The 18,642-nt window shown below is 43.0% G+C and overlaps 1 protein-coding gene across 1 annotated transcript; it reads right to left on the bottom strand.

Annotated features, from left to right (window-relative positions):
* Positions 1–11,945: 11,945 nt before the first annotated feature.
* On the bottom strand, positions 11,946–15,528 carry LOC133138630 (mitochondrial import inner membrane translocase subunit Tim17-A-like). Its single transcript, XM_061257544.1, has 4 exons — positions 15,504–15,528; positions 14,587–14,715; positions 12,456–12,566; positions 11,946–12,016 (listed from the first exon to the last, which is right to left on the bottom strand). The coding sequence occupies exons 1-4, from the start codon at positions 15,526–15,528 to the stop codon at positions 11,946–11,948; spliced, it is 336 nt and encodes a 111-aa protein (XP_061113528.1).
* Between the last annotated feature and the right edge of the window lie 3,114 nt (positions 15,529–18,642).

Below are 18,642 nucleotides of genomic sequence, written 5' to 3'. Positions count from 1 at the left end.
GCAAAATTGTGGACAACCGGACAGAAGGTAGCCCTCACCGTATTTCCTTGGACAGGGGTGGGGAAGATAATGCTACGTTTGGAGACTGTGAATTACCGTTTAAGTACACTTATAAATGAGACCAGCAACATAACTAGAAGCATACAGTGACAGTTGACTGCTTTACGGCTAATAACACTGCAAAATCGGATGGTGCTAGACCTGTTGATGGCGGCGCAGGGGGGAGTGTGTCATATCGTGGGAGCCTCGTGTTGCACTTACATACCAGCAAATGATGAGAAAAGCGGAGAAATAGATCAGGCTTTGCAGCGCTTAGAAGATCTGTCGGATGCACAACAAAACGACTATGTATATGATAACTCCTGGTGTCAGTGGCTCATTTCTGGGGGGTGGAAAGCAGCAATAACATCTGTACTGACCCTCATAGTAGCAGGATTCGCAGTACTGTTCTTCTGCAGCTGCTGTGGGGTTCCCATAATTAAAGGATTGATATCAAAAATGTTGAGTGCTAACCTACAATATCAGATGTTTATGTGACAGGACGTCAATGAAGTGACCGCTCCGTCTGACACGTCGGAGAGACCATACCAACATGTGATAGAATTAAATGACCTGTTTCAACAATTAAGTATTTTCCTGTGAATGAAGCACATGCCAAAAATCGAGAGGAGTGGCATGTTAGCGGATAATCAATTAAAAAGAGAAGGGAAATGTTGTTGAAATTATATATTCATGTGATTATTTTATTATTAATTGCTTATCCTATTATTAGTTGCTTATGCTGGAGTGATCCAGATAATACATAATTGTTAAAGTACCATAACTTGCTTTGTGCTAATGAATATTATTTTCTGTAACTGTGTGAGTGGAGATGTCTCTCCCTGTCTGTACCATGGGCCTCCAAGGCCACGGCCATTAACTGTGTGTTCTGGATTATCTTGTCTTGGTGCCTGAGACCAAGACAAGACAGAACCAAAAACAAAAGACCTCATGATGGAAGCTACCATGGGGATTATCTTCCTGGAAATAGGGAGTTAAAACAAGATAAAATAGATTTCTCAGACGCGCAGTTAATTGCACAGGCCCCTGTGTATACACCATGCTGGAATGTTTGGAGAACATGTATCTGCATAGACAGTACCTTGAAGGGGGGAGATATGAATAAACAATCTGTAGTAAGGAGAAGAGTGGTGGATTGTCTTTGAATATTGATCATTGGGAATATTAATATTCAAAAGGGGCGTGGACCCTATGCGAATAGTAAAGATTGGATTTTATTTACTGTCTCTGTCTCTTGAGTGTTTTCTTACAGGAATAAATTTAAATTCCCACCACAGGATCGGCCCTTGTTGTGCACCCCTGGGGGGGGGGGGGGGGTGTCAGCTATACAGTGCATCCGGAAAGTATTCACAGCGCTTCACTTTTCCCACATTTTTTAATGCCCATTCCTCTTTGCAGCACCTCTCAAGCTCCATCAGGTTGGATGGGGAGCATCGGTGCACAGCCATTTTCAGATCTCTCCAGAGATGTTCAATGGGATTCAAGTCTGGGCTCTGGCTGGGCCACTCAAGGACATTCACAGAGTTGTCCTGAAGCCACTCCTTTGATATCTTGGCTGTGTGCTTAGGGTCGTTGTCCTGCTGAAAGATGAACCATCGCCCCAGTCTGAGGTCAAGAGCGCTCTGGAGCAGGTTTTCATCCAGGATGTCTCTGTACATTGCTGCATTCATCTTTCCCTCAACCCTGACTAGTCTCCCAGTTCCTGCCGCTGAAAAACATCCCCACAGCATGATGCTGCCACCACCATGCTTCACTGTAGGGATGGTATTGGCCAGGTGATGAGCGGTGCCTGGTTTCCTCCAAACATGACGCTTGGCATTCACGCCAAAGAGTTCAATCTTTGTCTCATCAGACCAGAGAATTTTGTTTCTCATTCCTTCAGGTGCCTTTTGGCAAACTCCAGGTGGGCTGCCATGTGCCTTTTACTAAGGAGTGGCTTCCGTCTGGCCACTCTACCATACAGGCCTGATTGGTGGATTGCTGCAGAGATGGTTGTCCTTCTGGAAGGTTCTCCTCTCTCCACAGAGGAACGCTGGAGCTCTGACAGAGTGACCATCGGGTTCTTGGTCACCTCCCTGACTAAGGCCCTTCTCCCCCGATTGCTCAGTTTAGACGGGCGGCCAGCTCTAGGCAGAGTCCTGGTGGTTCCGAACTTCTTCCATTTACGGATGATGGAGGCCACTGTGCTCATTGGGACCTTCAAAGCAGCAGAAATATTTCTGTACCCTTCCCCAGATTTGTGCCTCGAGACAATCCTGTCTCGGAGGTCTACAGACAATTCCTTTGACTTCATGCTTGGTTTGTGCTCCGACATGCACTGTCAACTGTGGGACCTTATATAGACAGGTGTGTGCCTTTCCAAATCATGTCCAATCAACTGAATTTACCACAGGTGGACTCTAATTAAGCTGTAGAAACATCTCAAGGTTGATCAGTGGAAACAGGATGCACCTGAGCTCAATTTTGAGCTTCATGGCAAAGGCTGTGAATACTTATGTACATGTGATTTCTTAGATTTTTTATTTTTAATAAATGTGCAAAAAATTCAAAAAAACTTCTTTCATGTTGTCATTATGGGGTGTTGTGTGTAGAATTTTGAGGAAAAAAATGAATTTATTCCATTTTGGAGTAAGGCTGTAACATAACAAAACAGATACGGGTCATGTTCACATCAACCATCAGAATGGGGAAGAAATGTGATCTAAGTGACTTTGACCATGGAATGATTATTCATGGCAGACAGGGTAGTTTGAGTATCTCAGGAACTGCTGATCTCCAGGGATTTTCATGCTCACTAGTCTCTAGAGTTTGCAGTGTTCCCCAGAAATGTAAGTAGTTGGCCAAAGAGAAAAAGTAGCCGGCCAGGGGGGTTCAGATGATGTCCCCTGGCATTTTTTTCTGATGCAATTTGGAGGCATCTGGTGCATTTTAATATGATGAATGCATTTTAAATTTATTTATTGTTAAGCAGTGAGAGAACGGCAAAGGTGTATTTGTAGACAAGTGAAGGAGAATAAACTGGAACATGACGGCAATGTATTTTGAATAAAAATTTGTCGTTCAATTTTATATTAGTCACAATAATTAATCCCACCAATCTTCAACATTTTATTAGTCTTACAATAATGCAAGACATGCAGGTTAGGCTGATTGGAGAGTCTAAATTGCCCATAGGTATGAGTGTGTGAGTGAATGGTGTGTGCCCTGCGATGGACTGGCGACCTGTCCAGGGTGTATTCCTGCCTTTCGCCCAATGTATGCTGGGATAGGCTCCAGCCCCCCTGCGACCCTGTTCAGGATAAGCGGGTTCAGAGAATGGATGGATGGATTTTGAATGTAAATATATGTTTACAGATCATTGGTTTGAATAGGAAACAGTACCTGCCTTAAAATGTGCTCTTCAAAGTCCCATTCATCTGGCATATTTGAGTAAAAGATTCATTACTACATGTGCTACACCATTGTGTCTGAGTGTGTTGGCCACCATAATTATCTATAAATAAAGGCTCTAGATGACATGCAATGATGGGCAGAAGGCTATCGTCAATGCAAAACACCTCAGCTTCCAGTGGGGGTTACCTCCCCCATTTGTGTCCCTACCAATGTCAAAATCAAACCTATGCCTTTGGACTCTTCCCAATCAAGAGACAACAATGCTCTGCTAAGCTTCACTCGGAGAGAGGGAACTGATGTGTGAATTGGAAGTGATTTGTTTATCAGGGAATGGGCTTTTTCTGCCTCAATCTCTGCACTGCATGGAGGCTCTCTGTGGGCCTGTCTGTGAGGCTGACTGGGGCCTGACTGGCTGTGGTGTGGAGGCTGACTGTGTGAGGTACCGTTCAGAGGACCCAGACGCAGACCAGGGAGTATGCAAAAACCTTTGTCTTTATTCAGTCCAATTTCAAGCCAGGTAATAAGAGTTCAAACAATGCCAGAATCGAGATGCAAAAGAATGGTCAAAAAACAAAGCAGGAGTCTATAATCTGAAAATCACAGGCTGAAGTACAAAAAGGGCTAGGCAAAAACGAAGTCAATGAAGGCGGAAGGAAAAATAAAAATAACCAAATAATCAAAAGGCAAACAAAACAGAAGGGTAAGGCAAACTTGGTGTCAATGGCAATGAAAATTGATCAACGTTCTGACAAGGTATCAAGCAGAGACTGGGGCTTAAATACATGAGGGGAAGAGACATACTTGTCGGAGCACGGGAGTGAGGAGGGCTGAACAAATCAAGAACATAATGGGGTAATGAAACAATAACAAGGGGGAAACGAAAACGTGGCTCCGGATTAAGGAGTAGACAATTGTGTAGAGTTAGGAGACGTAGTGATAGTGAGAGACAGGTGCGAACACTTCGCTGAAACTAAGCAAGTAGTCAGTGATAGAACAGACAGGCGGAGTTACAGAGCAGACTTGAAAACGAGAGATAACGTTAGTGAGTTAGTAACACGATTAAATCTAAACAATCCAAATTAAGTGACTGTTAGTTTATTAGTTAGACAGACAGTAAATGTATTCATATAATTAGTACTGTACAATATCAAAATTAGTAGTTGTTAGTAAGAATAGTGCTATACAACATTAACTAGCGAGAAAAGCAGAAAGTAAGGAAATGCGAGACTGGGAAGGAATCATCGAAACCTGGAAATCTTCGAAACGACCCGAATAGTGCAGCACGCAGACAGGGGTGACTATGGCTCGATAACATCCTGACACAGACATAACAGGGGATGACGAAATGCAATGAACAGTGATGGATGATAAACAGAAAGCCAGAAGTCATCCACGCAGAGATATTAGCCAAGCAGGCAGAGATCTGTGTGGTGGGTATTGGGGGGGAAGGAAAGAAAGAGTTGGGTGTCGGCATAAGAATGGTAAGAAAAGCCAGGGGAAGAGATAACAGAACCAAGAGACATGGTGTACAGTCCCGGCCAAAAGTTTTGTCGCATGAGTGGACAAAAGTGACAATTGCTCATTACCCAACTCTTAATTAGCTAATAAAGTTAGGAAACAACACAAATTAATCATAAGTGTCTAAAATTTATTAGAAGCTAGCAAAATTACATTTCAAAATTGTTACTAAATGACAGCTAAGAAACCGTGTTGCGTACGCCAAGGCCCACAGCCTGACGGAAGGTTGGACAGCAGAAAAGTGGCGAAAAATTGATTTTTCAGATGAATCGTCAGTTCACCCAGAAGACAGTCAAATTTGGAGGTGGAAAGATCAATACGGAGGTGCCAGGGAGATCTGTAAGGTGGATGGTAACATTGACGGTGCCAAATATCAACAGGTTCTTGCCTTCCAGTACATTCCCAACTACAAAAGGGGTCAGCTCTTTCAACAGGATGGAGCTGGGGGAAGAAGATCAAGGTCCTTCAGGGATGGCCAGCACAGTATCCAGATATGAATATTATTGAGAATATCTTGGGAAGAATGAAGGAGGAAGCTTGGAGGACCAAGCCAAACAACTTGGAGGAGCTTTGGGATGCCTGCAAGGTGGACTTCCATGCAATCCCCGACGACTTCATCAACAAGCTCTACGACTCTCTGCCAAACCGGATGTCAACTGTTCTGCAGGCCAAAGGAACCCGTACAAGATATTAATTTCTTAACTTATAGTCCATGATGAAATACTAGACTGATTTTTCATTTGGTATTTTATTTACTTTTTGAGAAAGATAAAATGTATTGATTATAATTTGATTTGCGACAAGACTTTTGTCCAGGTAGAACCTGGCTTGTTCATCATTATCAAGCAATAAACCTTATGAACATCTATGAAATTTTAGTTTTGCTAGTGTCTAAATAAACTTTAGACACTAATGATTAATTTGTGTTGCTGCCTAACTGTATTAGCTAATTAAGAGTTGGGTAATTAGCAATTGTCACTTTTGTCCACTCATGCGACAAAACTTTTGGCCGGGACTGTATAGAGAGAAGAGGAGAGGACCAAAAACTGAACCCTGCGGGACTGTTGGGGGTGAGGGTCAGAGACTGAGCCCCTCCAAGTCACCTGGTAGGAGCGACCAGAGAGGTAGGAGGAAAACCATGCCAGTCCAGACCCTGTGACACCCATCCCAGTCAGCAATGAGAGCAGAGAGCAGAGGAGAGGGATTTGGCTTTGGCAGAGTGGAGTGCCTCAGTGATCGCAAGCAGACTATGTGCCTTTTCATCATTTCACTGTGGTCCAACACATACATAATACAGCTGTTTAGAAAATGAGCAATTAAACCAAAATCATTTTAACAAAATTCAGCACAGACAACCCAGGCCCAGGAATTGTTTTGCCACAGACCACCCACAAAATTGGGTGGGTCCGTACCCCAATTTTGTATTGGACACCAGACATGTGGACCTTCTAGCCATTCAACGACTGAAACACCTGAAACACTAACATAAACAGGCCGGGAGGCAATCTTCCCTCAATGAGACATCACCAGTGAGTACAGGTCATTCTCATTTGATGGAAGGTCTGAGAACTGCACCATGCAGTACGCCTGCTCAGAATCCTCCTGGGGCAGACCAATAGTGCTGTAAACAACTGTGTCATTGTATTCATCATACAGATGCTCAGGGTCCTCTTCATCCTGAGGGAGACAAGTTGGAGCCAATAGAACACTTTTACACGGTCTAGGGCACTGTTCATAACAGATCTGTTCCACGTCATGTTAATTAATTATAATTAGTACCTTGAAAAGTGTCTAATTCTGGGGTGTATGAGGATGTGGTATGCCCTGCTCATAATTGAGAAGATGGCATAACTGCTATCAAAATGTATCAGGGATCCTAAATTCTGGTACTGGTGCTCTGTTATTCAGTACTTATGGGTAATTGAGTTTTTAAAGCGGTTAATTTCACTGGCCTCACTCAAAAACCAGCAGAGCCAGTAACTCTCCAGAACGTCTTGACTGGAATCTGGGAGATGAACTGCCTCTGGATTAAAAATGTATCAAAGGTAAAAATTCATAGCAATTAGTGTTTCTTTTACGTTTGAGCTCATAATAAAGCCATCCATTGCCAATACCTATATAGCCTAGTATTTAAGTGTGCCTGAACCCAGTTTTTTTTCTTTCCAGTTGGTGGTTTGCCTTTTATAATCAGGCTCATAATTCTTTTCCCTGATTTTTCCGTTCATTTTGATGCGTGCTTCTATATTTTTCTTCTCATTATGAATGTATGCGTACAATAATAAGGGTTTAGAAATAAGATGCTACTTACCTGTACATTGTCCACAGAGACAGACAAGTCCGCTGGATTTAAGGGTATAGAAAACCAGGTTTAAATGATGCAATAGGTCCCTAATCCTTTATTAAAGCACTTGGTGGTATGACCAGGCTTCTTTCAACAAACTGAAATACGGGGCTTGAATGTAATTTTTTTAACTTATTAACTGTCAGCGCAAGTACACAAGTTTCTGCCTAAGCACCCAGTGATGAGTAAAATGTTGGATGGTTTTGATCAGTAACGTTTTCCAAACTGTGTATGGTGGTTGGTCTTACCAAGTGATTTTGAAACTGATCTTGTTCTGAGAAGGACCGCAAGAGCAGCCATAATTAGACACGTCAACACACCCAGAGCTGCACCAACCACAACAAGGCTGTCTGCAACACCTAACAGAAAGCAGGAGTTCAGGAAGTTCAATCTTTTTTGAAGGTCCATGACACATGCAGAAGCAATTCACACATTCAATTTTGCAAAAAGATTTTTAGATTTTAGATTTAAGATGAATAACATTAAAAGGGCTTTGCCCATTTCAGTGCTATAATTTGGATTATTTCTGCAATGATTCTGCAATAATCCAATAATCTATGCCAAAGTATTTTTTATCAGACATATTTGACCCTGTAATGAATGCATTTCCCTTAAAAACCCATCATCATTTGATGCACTATAGTGCCGGTGCTTCTGCTAGTGCAGCATTCTACCCTCTACTGTGAAACCTTGAATGAATCTAAAACTCAATTCAAAGGTTTAATTCCAATTACCGTTGTTTCCATCCAATATCAGTCGGACTGTGGCAGTTTCCATTGAGTAATCTGTAAAAGAAGGCAGTAGAAGATCACTTATTGAATGTTACAATCAAGAAATGATGGATCCACATAAAACTCGAGTGAAATTATTTTACTTCTCTCTAAAGCATAACATAGCTGTATCTTAGACCTGCATTTTAGTGAAATACTTTTTATTTAAAAAATATAACAGAAAAGGACTCTCAACATATGAAGGAATTTCAGTGTATTTGAAGAAGCACTGTGCCTTTTTAAATAATAGACTTACTATATACAGTACATATGCCTATATTTCATATACTGTAAGGTATTACATTTCTGAAACTAACCAGTTTGACCAGTACCCCAGATAGTGTCAAATGTCATGTGTGGGCTTAAATGATATATGTCCAAGAATATATCTGCAGCCAAATGAGCAGGTTTGTGCAAGATCATAGCTATGACTTCCTAAAACTGCACTCATTTACAGTATACGGCTTATTTTGGTTCTTTTGGTTAAGATGTTTGCATGTTCAGATCTGAATGAAAGGCAAGCAAGAACGGCTGGCAAATGCATGGGGGACGCACCGCTCACAAACTCACGAGTTGAGTTTTTGATATATATCTCTCGGGTTACTCTAAAATCACATGCACATTTTTTGATCATGACGCAGATGCAAACATTGTGCCATACTGCCACATATGGGAGGAGTTGTCTGCATATGTATATGTATTTAATAGATTCAGGCTATCTAGAGTTTATCCTGCTGAAATTCAACTCTTAAATGCATGTAGGCTATTGGTAGTGGTTTCCCGTTCATCCATGAATAATACAGGATTAATAGAAATCAGGAAAAGACTAAATGATTAGTATCATAGAATGCTAGGTGTCTGTGTGCATATGCGTGTGTATATGCATAGAGAGAGAGGGAGAGAGAGGGAGAGGGAGAGAGAGCGGGAGAGGGAGAGGGGAGAGAGGGAGAGAGGGAGACAGAGAGAGAGGGAGAGAGAGAGGGAGAGGGCATTCTCACAGGGAGGTGTGGAGAAAGGGACTCTCCATTCTTGCTCAGCACTGAAGGCAGTTCCGGTCGGTCTGACGGAGCTGCTGTGTGGTGAACCCCCGCCACTCTGAACAGCAGAGGGGAGCAGTGTGGCTGCAGGAACCGTTGCTGCACAAGCATAAAAACATGCATCAATCTCCCGACCACAGGGTGTCAACCAAAGCAGTTATTATTTTAATATGTATCCAGATAAGCGCTCAAATGTTTACTCAAAATGAGATGACACTTTTCAGTGCGTTGTGCTCAGCAATGAACTGGGGTACTGAAGGCAGTCATGTATTCCTAACTCTAAAGTATCAGCACATATTACAATTACCAATCAGCGCCTCTTTTTGACTTATGCACATAACTCATGGCTGTTATAGAGCGGATACAGTAGAATTATTGTGGCATGCACATACAAAGAAAGAATGGAAAGGCAAGGTTTGGGTAAGTTATACCTTTACTGACAGTCACTGTTACTTTGACCTTCCAGTCTCTGCCCCATGTTTCTATTCCACAGTAATAGAGGCCTGTGTCCTGTAGACTCAGTTTTATCATGGTCACAGTGAAAAAACGCCAGAGGGAATTGTCATGCAGGAGGAATCTTCCAGCGCGTTCACTGACAGCCGACGTATCACTTCTGATAAGAACATCCCTTCTCCCACATGGATGACGGCAGACATACTTTGGTAGATGCAGATAATCATCTGGATATGGACACCTGATGTGTAAATCTCCACCTTCAGTTCCATGTGCTTCAAGTACATCGCCCATTGCTGTCCAGTGAACTTAATGCACCGGCAAAAACATAAACAAAAAAGTACAATTTCTTTTTTCAGATTTTAAAAGTTAATTCAGCTGCGTTATCAAACACAAAACTAACACGAAAAATCTGGCCAAAAGTTTTACAAATGCTTTATATGTTACATGTAATTTTATTATGTACTGTAAATTTATACTGTGTTGGCTGCTACCTTCGCCAGGTCTGTTTTGAAAAAGAGATTCCGGATCTCAATGCAGCTTCCTGCTGAATAAATAATAAGTAAAATAAATGTACGTGTTTGAAATTTTCATCACAAAATGATTTCAGGAGGGCCAGAAATTACCGATATGAGTTTGCTAAACTGTGTTTGTGCAGAAATACATGAACTCAACGTCAAACTGTCATAAAAATATTGATTGAAACTAATGATTGTGTACATTACATGTACTTTCATGTAAGTATTAATAAAGTCGCTGAACCATTAGTCATTTTCAGTGAAGCAAAATTAGGTGCAGAAAATGTACTTTGCTGCAAAAACTATATACATTCCCTTAAAAATCTCTTAAAATATATAGGCTTAAAAAGAATTACAATTGGTTTCAGGTCTATTTGATGAATGTCAAATACCTAAGACAATCAAAAGCAATGCAAATCACATCATGGCAGCATGCAACACCAGCCTATGAAGCTACAAAGGGAGACGTTTCTGCCCAGTGTCTGTTCCATCCTCTAAAGTACCTTAGGGATTCTGGAAAAAACAAAAACTTTGCTTGAGGAAATACAAAAGACAAGGACTTACTTGCTAGGAGAGAGAGGATCTGCAGAGGGTATCTCATCAGAAACCCAGTTCAAACTGACATCACAGCAGGCTCGTTCAACACACTATAGATATGACTCAAGAGAAGATCACACCTGCTGCACTAGGCGACCGCTTCTCACTCAGTCCAGTTTTCAGCCTTATGAAGAAATCACATTTACCGACCCTGTGAAAGCTCTGGTCACAACAGAAATGTGGGCTGGTTTAGGGGAGGAAACTACACAGACAATAGCACCGCAAATTTCCGTGACGGATAAAAAAGGAGCTGCCACATCCAAGACCCATTTCAGATCCTGGAATTGTTTGACACCAAGTGATCTGAAAACGGAAGTCACCGTTTCAGAGTATTTCAAGTGATTTTACAATCAAATGATGTGAATTTGTTTGCAATGAGGAAGTGAGTATGTGGCAAAACAGATAGAGAATTGGGTCTTGTTACCACCGGCGCTGAATGTGGGGAGGTGAGGTGGTGGTGGTGAAGGTGGAGGGGGGGGCGTTAGGCCAATGACAAGAGCCCTGACTAACAGTGGCCCTCAAAAACAGGGAGGTCATACATTTGCTTCGCATGCAAAGCCCTGCCATCGCACCCTTATGCAAGGTACTAAACATAACCTCTTTCCAGCTGTCAAAAATGTAATTTAAACTCAAATAAAAGATAATACTCCCTCAGCACTGTACTTCATGGTGTTTGACCTGTTTTGTATTAATATTTTCAACATTTGGGATGCTGGATTGATTGCCCAGCTAAAAGATTTTTTTAGTGCACTAATGCTCCTCCCTCAGTATGTCAAATTGAATCAACAGAAAAGTGCCACAGAAATGGGGCACGTCAACTGAAACCCCGATTTAAAAAAACGGTTAGCCGTACGTTTCCAGAATACGTAAAAGCGGAAGTCAGCCTGCTGACAGCTGAAATAATCCCACCAGGACACTGAAGCATGTTAAAGACTAGAGTTCCATTGTCTCCTAAATCCCAATATAACCCCCTCTATGCCACCCAACTGCATGGGCCCTGACGACATTTCCATTCCGGTGCTGACCACCAACATTCACACACTGATCGTGGGGAACATGCAACAGGTGAGGCTTTTTAACAGGCAGATGGCAATGATGGTTCAGGAAAAAAAAAAAAAAACAATCAGTAAAAAAATGAAATCCTTGAAGTTGGGATGCACTGCAGAGTTCCTTCTGAAGAAGTTCCAGAATTTTCTTTCGAGTCAGATCTGTGGAGATATTTTAAAAGGCCTAGGGGTGGGTGAGGGCGGCCCCTCCCTCACTGATACTGACTGTATTCTCCGAAGGGGGGGGCCGGCATCGGGGCGGGCTCCTCTGCAAACTGGGCCCCTGAAAGAGAGGTGACAACGGCCGCTAGTCACAACACTGACAGCTGGACTCTGTGTCTGCACGCTGCACACTGCACACTCACTGCACGCTCACACACTTTCAGGAAAAAAACGGTTAGCCAAAGAGGAAAGCTACACTCACCAAGCACTTTATTAGGAACATTTTTACTTTATCACACCTACTTATTAATGCCATTACCTAATCAGCCAATTGTGTGGCAGCAGTGCATGTAGATATGGGTCAGGAGCTTAGTTAATGTTCACATCAACCATCAGAATGGGGTAAAAATGTGATCTCAGTGACTTTGACCATGGAATGATTGTTGGTGGCAGACAGGGGGGTTTGAGTATGTCAGAAACTGCTGATCTCCTGGGATTTTCACACACACACTAGTCTCTAGAGTTTGCAAAGAATGGTGCAAAAGGAGAAACACACTCACCGGTGGGGAACTGTGAGGAGGCGAATCTGGTGAGCAGGATGCCTGCACCCTCGATCAGCGCCAGCAGGATTCCGCCCATCGCCGCCGAGCCCACCATGGCAATGGGCCCATCTGCGGAGAACACGCCCACCTTACACCCTGCTCTGCGCTCTTAAAGGCACGCCGCGTCATTTCCACAGACCGTTCGGCCACTTCCCGGACGGAAACCGAGTACCACGGGGGATTGTGGGACTTGTAGTATTTAAAGTCTTGCACTGGCGTCTTGGTTACCAGGGCAACAGCTTTGCTTATTCAACTGAAGTCTATGATACAGAGCCTTTGTTCCCCTTGCAGTTTGCCCGCTGTGGCAATGTCGAGTACATCTGAGGTAGTTATGCATTTGGCAAAACGCAAGCTAACTATTAATTTTGATGTCCGGACAAGTGAGTTATGAGTTCGTTTCCAAGGTGATCAGCTCATAAAAAGGACTCCAAAACGTCCGTTATTAAAAACAAGACAAAGACGAAAACGGAACTAGTGTTGGCCGATACTTATTTTCAATATTTATTTTTCCTTTGAAATGATTTTTATTGTTATTTTTTCTTAGCAGAATAATTCTATACTATTATACCATAGCTTTGACTTCTTCGCATTATATTAGCCACTGACATTACACTGTGGACCTTTACGTGAGCCGACACAGATCATGACTCACACCACTAAGCCTGAATTACACTACATTACTACAACTCCTGACACCGAGACATTAGTCTAGGGCATGTTTGGTTTCCCTTGGTTCCTCTCTATAATAGACCTGTATTATTATTATTATTATTTCTAGTATTAATATTATTATTATTATTATTATTATTATTATTATTATTATAAATACTAATGTGTGCATTATTTTCACCCTGGAAACTGCACACAAGTGAACAAAAGAAAACGTACACACACTGTGCATCCAATCTTTCTGGAAGCTTGTGGTTTAGTTCTTGAGTGCGTGTGCAAATACACGCTAAATATAGCCCTGGCTAAGGGGAAGGGCTATCGCGACGTCTAATCGACCCAAGAGGGGAGTTCAAAGATCAGCGCTGGAGTACAGTGGGGACCCACTTTAGCTGGAGCCCAGCTGCTACAAGGCACACGGACACATTTAGCTGTGTCTCATCAAACAAGGCCTGGTCAGGATGTAAAATAGGTTTCCATTGAAGTCTGTGAGGCAAAGCACAAACCTCCCCTCTAAGAAAACAGGTACCTACAAACAGAGCCTACAGCCAGGGTGATAAACCCCATTTTGTTCCAGCCAATTAAATTGTTCCAAAACCGCTCTACACATAAACTGTATTTCACTCATATCTGCCCACAGTGAATCACCAAGGACACACGCATGTGGAATCGCAAGCTGCTGCAGATAATCATTATCAAAATGTCCAATTTAACAAACTATGAGCCAGCTCTTTCAGCCCCAAGCCCAATATGTAGTGGCTCCACCCAAATACCAAGTGGGCTTCAGCTGTGGCTGGGAAAATGGAGAAAGTCAAGCTTGAATGGTCTTAATAGGGGCTCAAAACAACAGTATAGCAGTCATTTTGATTGTTTGGAAAGGTATAAGTTTGAGAGTGCCAGATGGCAGTTTGGGCTTTTACTGTAGTTACGCTTGAGTGCCATACGGGACTGAAAGGGTTAAAGGTACAAGATTTTTGTGTTAAAACATTGTTACAAGACTATTGTAAATCCCTTCCTACCATTGAAAAAGGCTCACTGACATGTTGACTCGCCCTCTGCCTGTGTTTATAGTCCTTAAATTCGGGTTTCAAAATATACAGTTGACGGGCCGACACTCTGTACCAAAACATTGTATAACTGTACAATAATTCAAGCTTGTTGGTTGAAAATTGGTTCTAATTGCCACAGCCAATTACAGCCAAATGCCACAGGCGTTTCAACGTCAGCGCATTCACAGAGAAGGCGGAGGGATAAACAGTGTTGTAGTTTGAGGGTGTTTGTTGCTGCAATATCTCTCTCGACCGTGAGAAGTCCAAAATTACATCTGGTACCTTTAAACATTTTTAGAGTGTCTGCGCGCATGACAATCGAACACAGACAAGCGCTGCCCCGCCCTGTGGGTTTCCGCGGGAACGGGACTCACTTCTGGCAGCGAGGATGGCGCCGGTCATGGCTCCGCTGGTGATGGAGTTCCAGGGGTCCTCCTTCCCGCGCACCTTCACCAGCCTGCAGTCGATCAGGGAGAACAGGCCTCCCCACATCGCGAAGCTGCCTGGGGGGGCAGCGACCGGTCAAAAAAACTCCTCCTCCGCCCCAACCCAACCCGTCTCGGCCGTCTATGCTCCAGCTGATCATGGAAGCTAAACATCGTGGTGCAAAAGAACAGAACGATATAGCAGCCTGGAGCCTAGTGCCAAGGGTATATGACTGGAACCCCCGAAGGTTGGTGGTTCAAGTGTAGCCATGATCAGATCCACACAGGGGATTGTCACCCGCTTAGTCGAATCAATGGTAAGACGCTTTGGATGAAAGTATCCACTAGGGTGTCTCGGTGGCGCAACCTGTAGAGCGCTGACCGTATGCTCATTGCGAGCCGTGATGTCGGCGGTTCGAATCCGACCGTCTGACATTTGTCGCATGTCTTCCCCTCTCTCTCGCTCCCATTCTTCCTGTCTCCCTATACTATATACTGTCCAATAAAGCTGAAAAAAGGCCTAAAAAATATCAAAAAAGTATCAGCTAAATAACAAATGCGTTTCAATTTATTTACGTCACAACACAATTCACAATATAAAGCAGAAAACAGCAGTTGTGGCTGCAGATTTTTGTTTTAGCCTCGCACTACGACCACTGATTCAACTAATTAACTTTTTTTAATCTATATTTTTTTATTAAGGCCTCGGTAAATAGATGCAGGGGACTTATTGTGCTGGGTTAGAACACAAACCTGCGTAATATACATAACATAATTGTTAAAGTACCATTACTTGCTTCAAATTAAAGCTAATGAACATTATTTTCTGTAACTGTGTGAGTGGAGATGCCTCTCCCTGTCTGTACCATGGGCCTCTAAGACCACGGCCATTAACTGTGGGTTCTGGATTATCTTGTCTTGGTGCCTGAGAGCCTGCAGAACCAAAAACATAAGACCTCATGATGGAAGCTACCATGGGGATTATCTTCCTGGAAATAGGGAGTTAAAACAAGATAAGATAGATTTCTCAGAAAGCGCAGTTAATTGCACAGGCCCCTGCGTATCAAGCTGGAATGTTTTAAGAACATGTATCTGCATAGACAGTACCTTCAAGGGGGGAGCTATGAATAAACAATCTGTAGTAAGGAGAAGAGTGGTGGATTGTCTTTGAATATTGATCATTGGGAATATTAATATTCAAAGGGGGCGTACATTTGTTGCGCTCTGCACATACATATATCCAGACAAAGGAGAAAAACCTTTGTCCTTGTTTTTGCATGTAACTTGGACCCTATGCGCATAGTAAAGATTGGATTTTATTTACTGTCTCTGTCTCTGAGTGTTTTCTTACAGGAATAAATTAAAATTCCCACCACATTGGGGGCTCGCCCGGGATACCAATATCTCACCTGCACTCCCTGGAGAATCAGCGCTGACTGCAAACCGTGCACGGGTCGTCTGCGAGACGATATAGCTAAAGACCTCCCCGGAGCGAGTCAATGCTCATTGGGCTAAGTAGGAGGCCAGTCGGGAGTTTCTCCAAAAGAGCAGAGGAGCAGGCGGGTGAGTGACGGTATCCCTGAATTCGGCTTGTGTTTATGTGAGACAGAGAGAGTAAAACTAAAAATAAATATATACAGTAAAGGGGAGTGTTGTTGTAACTGTTGTAAAGACTGTTGTGGGACAGATGACGTGACTTTGACTATGACTGGGGAGAGTGTGGAGTGTCGGCATAATGGTTCGGGGAAATGGGAATCATTTTGGGTAAAGGAATTTGGTTTTAGTGGACTGCTGAAGCCTGCCCATACCAATAAACTTATGCGTGATATAATGAGGCGGGCAGGTGATGACAAAAAGTTGTTAAAAAAGTTTGGTTAGGAAGCAGCACTTCATTCGCATGAAGAAGCTGAGCGGCTCCGAGATACGAATCCAAATTTTAATTGGGTACCCCGACTTCCGCAACAGCTCTATGGATTTATTACACCGATGAGTTAGCAGTGGTATCATTACAGTTGTCGCCAGACGATCACTGTGGATATCGGAGTGGGGCACCGCCCCTTATTTCACTAGGGAAAGCTCCGTCTAAGCACTGGAAAGATATGGGAGCAGTTGTACGTTCTGCGCAGAGGGCACAGAACTGGGAGCTGTGATTCTCCGATAACAATGTACTCGCCTGAACTAAGAATTACTGCAATACCACTACAATGGAATTTGCGCGGCACACGGGTCCGTCTTATGGGGGAAGTCGATTAAAGTAATCCGATGTGAGAAAAAATATGCCTCACTCTAGAACAAGAGGAACTGCTGAGTGACGTGTTATACGTGAATTATTTGATAAAGGTGTAATTGTGTCTTGCCCAAATTCTCCATTGTAATACGCCTCTTTTTCCAGTCCGTAAAGCGAACGGAGAATGGAGATTAGTGCAGGATTTACAAGCAGTAAATGCAGCGGTAATTCCAAGGGCTCCTGTCACACCGGACCCCAATACTATTTTAAATGATATGTGACCGCAATCTGCAGATTTTTCTGTGATTGACCTTTCAAATGCTTTCTTTTCCTTCAGCGAAAGACATATACATATACGCGTTGTCCGCAGGGATATGTGGAATCACCAGCGATATTTACGCAAGCAATGGAGGCAAACATAGCGAAATTTACTCCCCCTCAAGGGAGCCAAATTAAATACAGGTAGATGATATATTAATTTGCTTGCGTACGGTGGAACAATGTAAAATAGATACTTTGGCATGTTTGAAATTTTTTGCTTCACAAGGTCACAAGGTAAACAAAAGCAAATTGCAACTGTGGCAGGAAACAGTTCAATGTTTGGGCCATAACATTTCAAAAACTGGAAAGACTATATTGCCTGAGCGACAACTGGCAATAGCCCAGATGCCGAAACCTAGAACTAAAAAGGACATGATGTCACTTTTGGGTACTGTAAATTTCTGCCGGAGCTGGATTCCTGACTATGCACAGATTGTGCAGCCACTGTTAGATTTGATATATGCCGTCCCTATGGCAGCCTCAGACGCCATCGTGGGTTTGGTGTCACTGTTCGCTCTGTCACCACACTGGTAAAGCACACGGTAGACTCAGTGATTATAGGAGTCAGGTATTGTGCTGGTTTGGGTTTTCGATTAATTTAAAAGAAAATAAGGTAAGGAAGGTGTTCTGCTCGCTAGTGTGGTGTACACTGCGAACGCCTTCCTATAGGTTCTTTTGGTTTTCTCTGGTTTTCGGCTCGTGTAAACCTGTGGGTGAGGGACGTTGCCCCCGGTATGTAGTTTGTGCGTTTTCCTGAGCTGCGACTCAAGGTTCTTTATTTTGCTTACCTAGTCTTTTATACTAGGTTGTTATTTTGGGATCGCCTTGCAGCGCTCGCCTTTTAGCACTCATTTTGGTTGGGTTATTCGCCCTGGTTTTTTAAGGGTTGCTTTATTTTCCTTAGCCGTTTTTGTGGGGTGGTTCCATATTGCTGCTCATTTGGTACATGGGCAGTGCCATGTATCAAGAGAAGGGATGAGAGGGGTAATAGATCAAAGTTACTATACCATTGGACTCACCACTTACTTAAAAAACTTTTCTAAGAAATGCCCAACATGGCAAAGTTATAATACACGGGGTGTGAAGGACTTTATACATCTTATACATTCTCTAAATGGGTAAAAGCTTTCCCAGCCACATCTATAGATGCAATCACAGTAGCAAAATGTCTGAGTAGAGAAATCATTCCTAGGTGGGGTATTCCAAAGGCATTATATAGTGATAATGGGCCAGAATTTAGGAATGAAGTCTTGACCCGCCTAGGTTCCTAATAAGAGTGAGATTCGAAATGTGCTTCCTCCCAGATTGCCAGCGGAGCTGCCACCAGGCGAGATTAAGCCTGGAGATTGGATCCTGGTGCAAAGTGTCGGTAAAAAGAAAAAGTGGAGTGAACCGATGTGGAAGGGTCCATGTCAAGTGCTCCTGACCACACCTACTGCAGTGAGAATCCAGGAGAG

Source organism: Conger conger, chromosome 10 (genome assembly GCF_963514075.1).
Source record: "Conger conger chromosome 10, fConCon1.1, whole genome shotgun sequence".
Lineage (NCBI taxonomy): Eukaryota > Metazoa > Chordata > Actinopteri > Anguilliformes > Congridae > Conger > Conger conger.
Note: the sequence above shows the minus strand (reverse complement) of the source record. Positions and strands in the feature narration are given on the sequence as shown.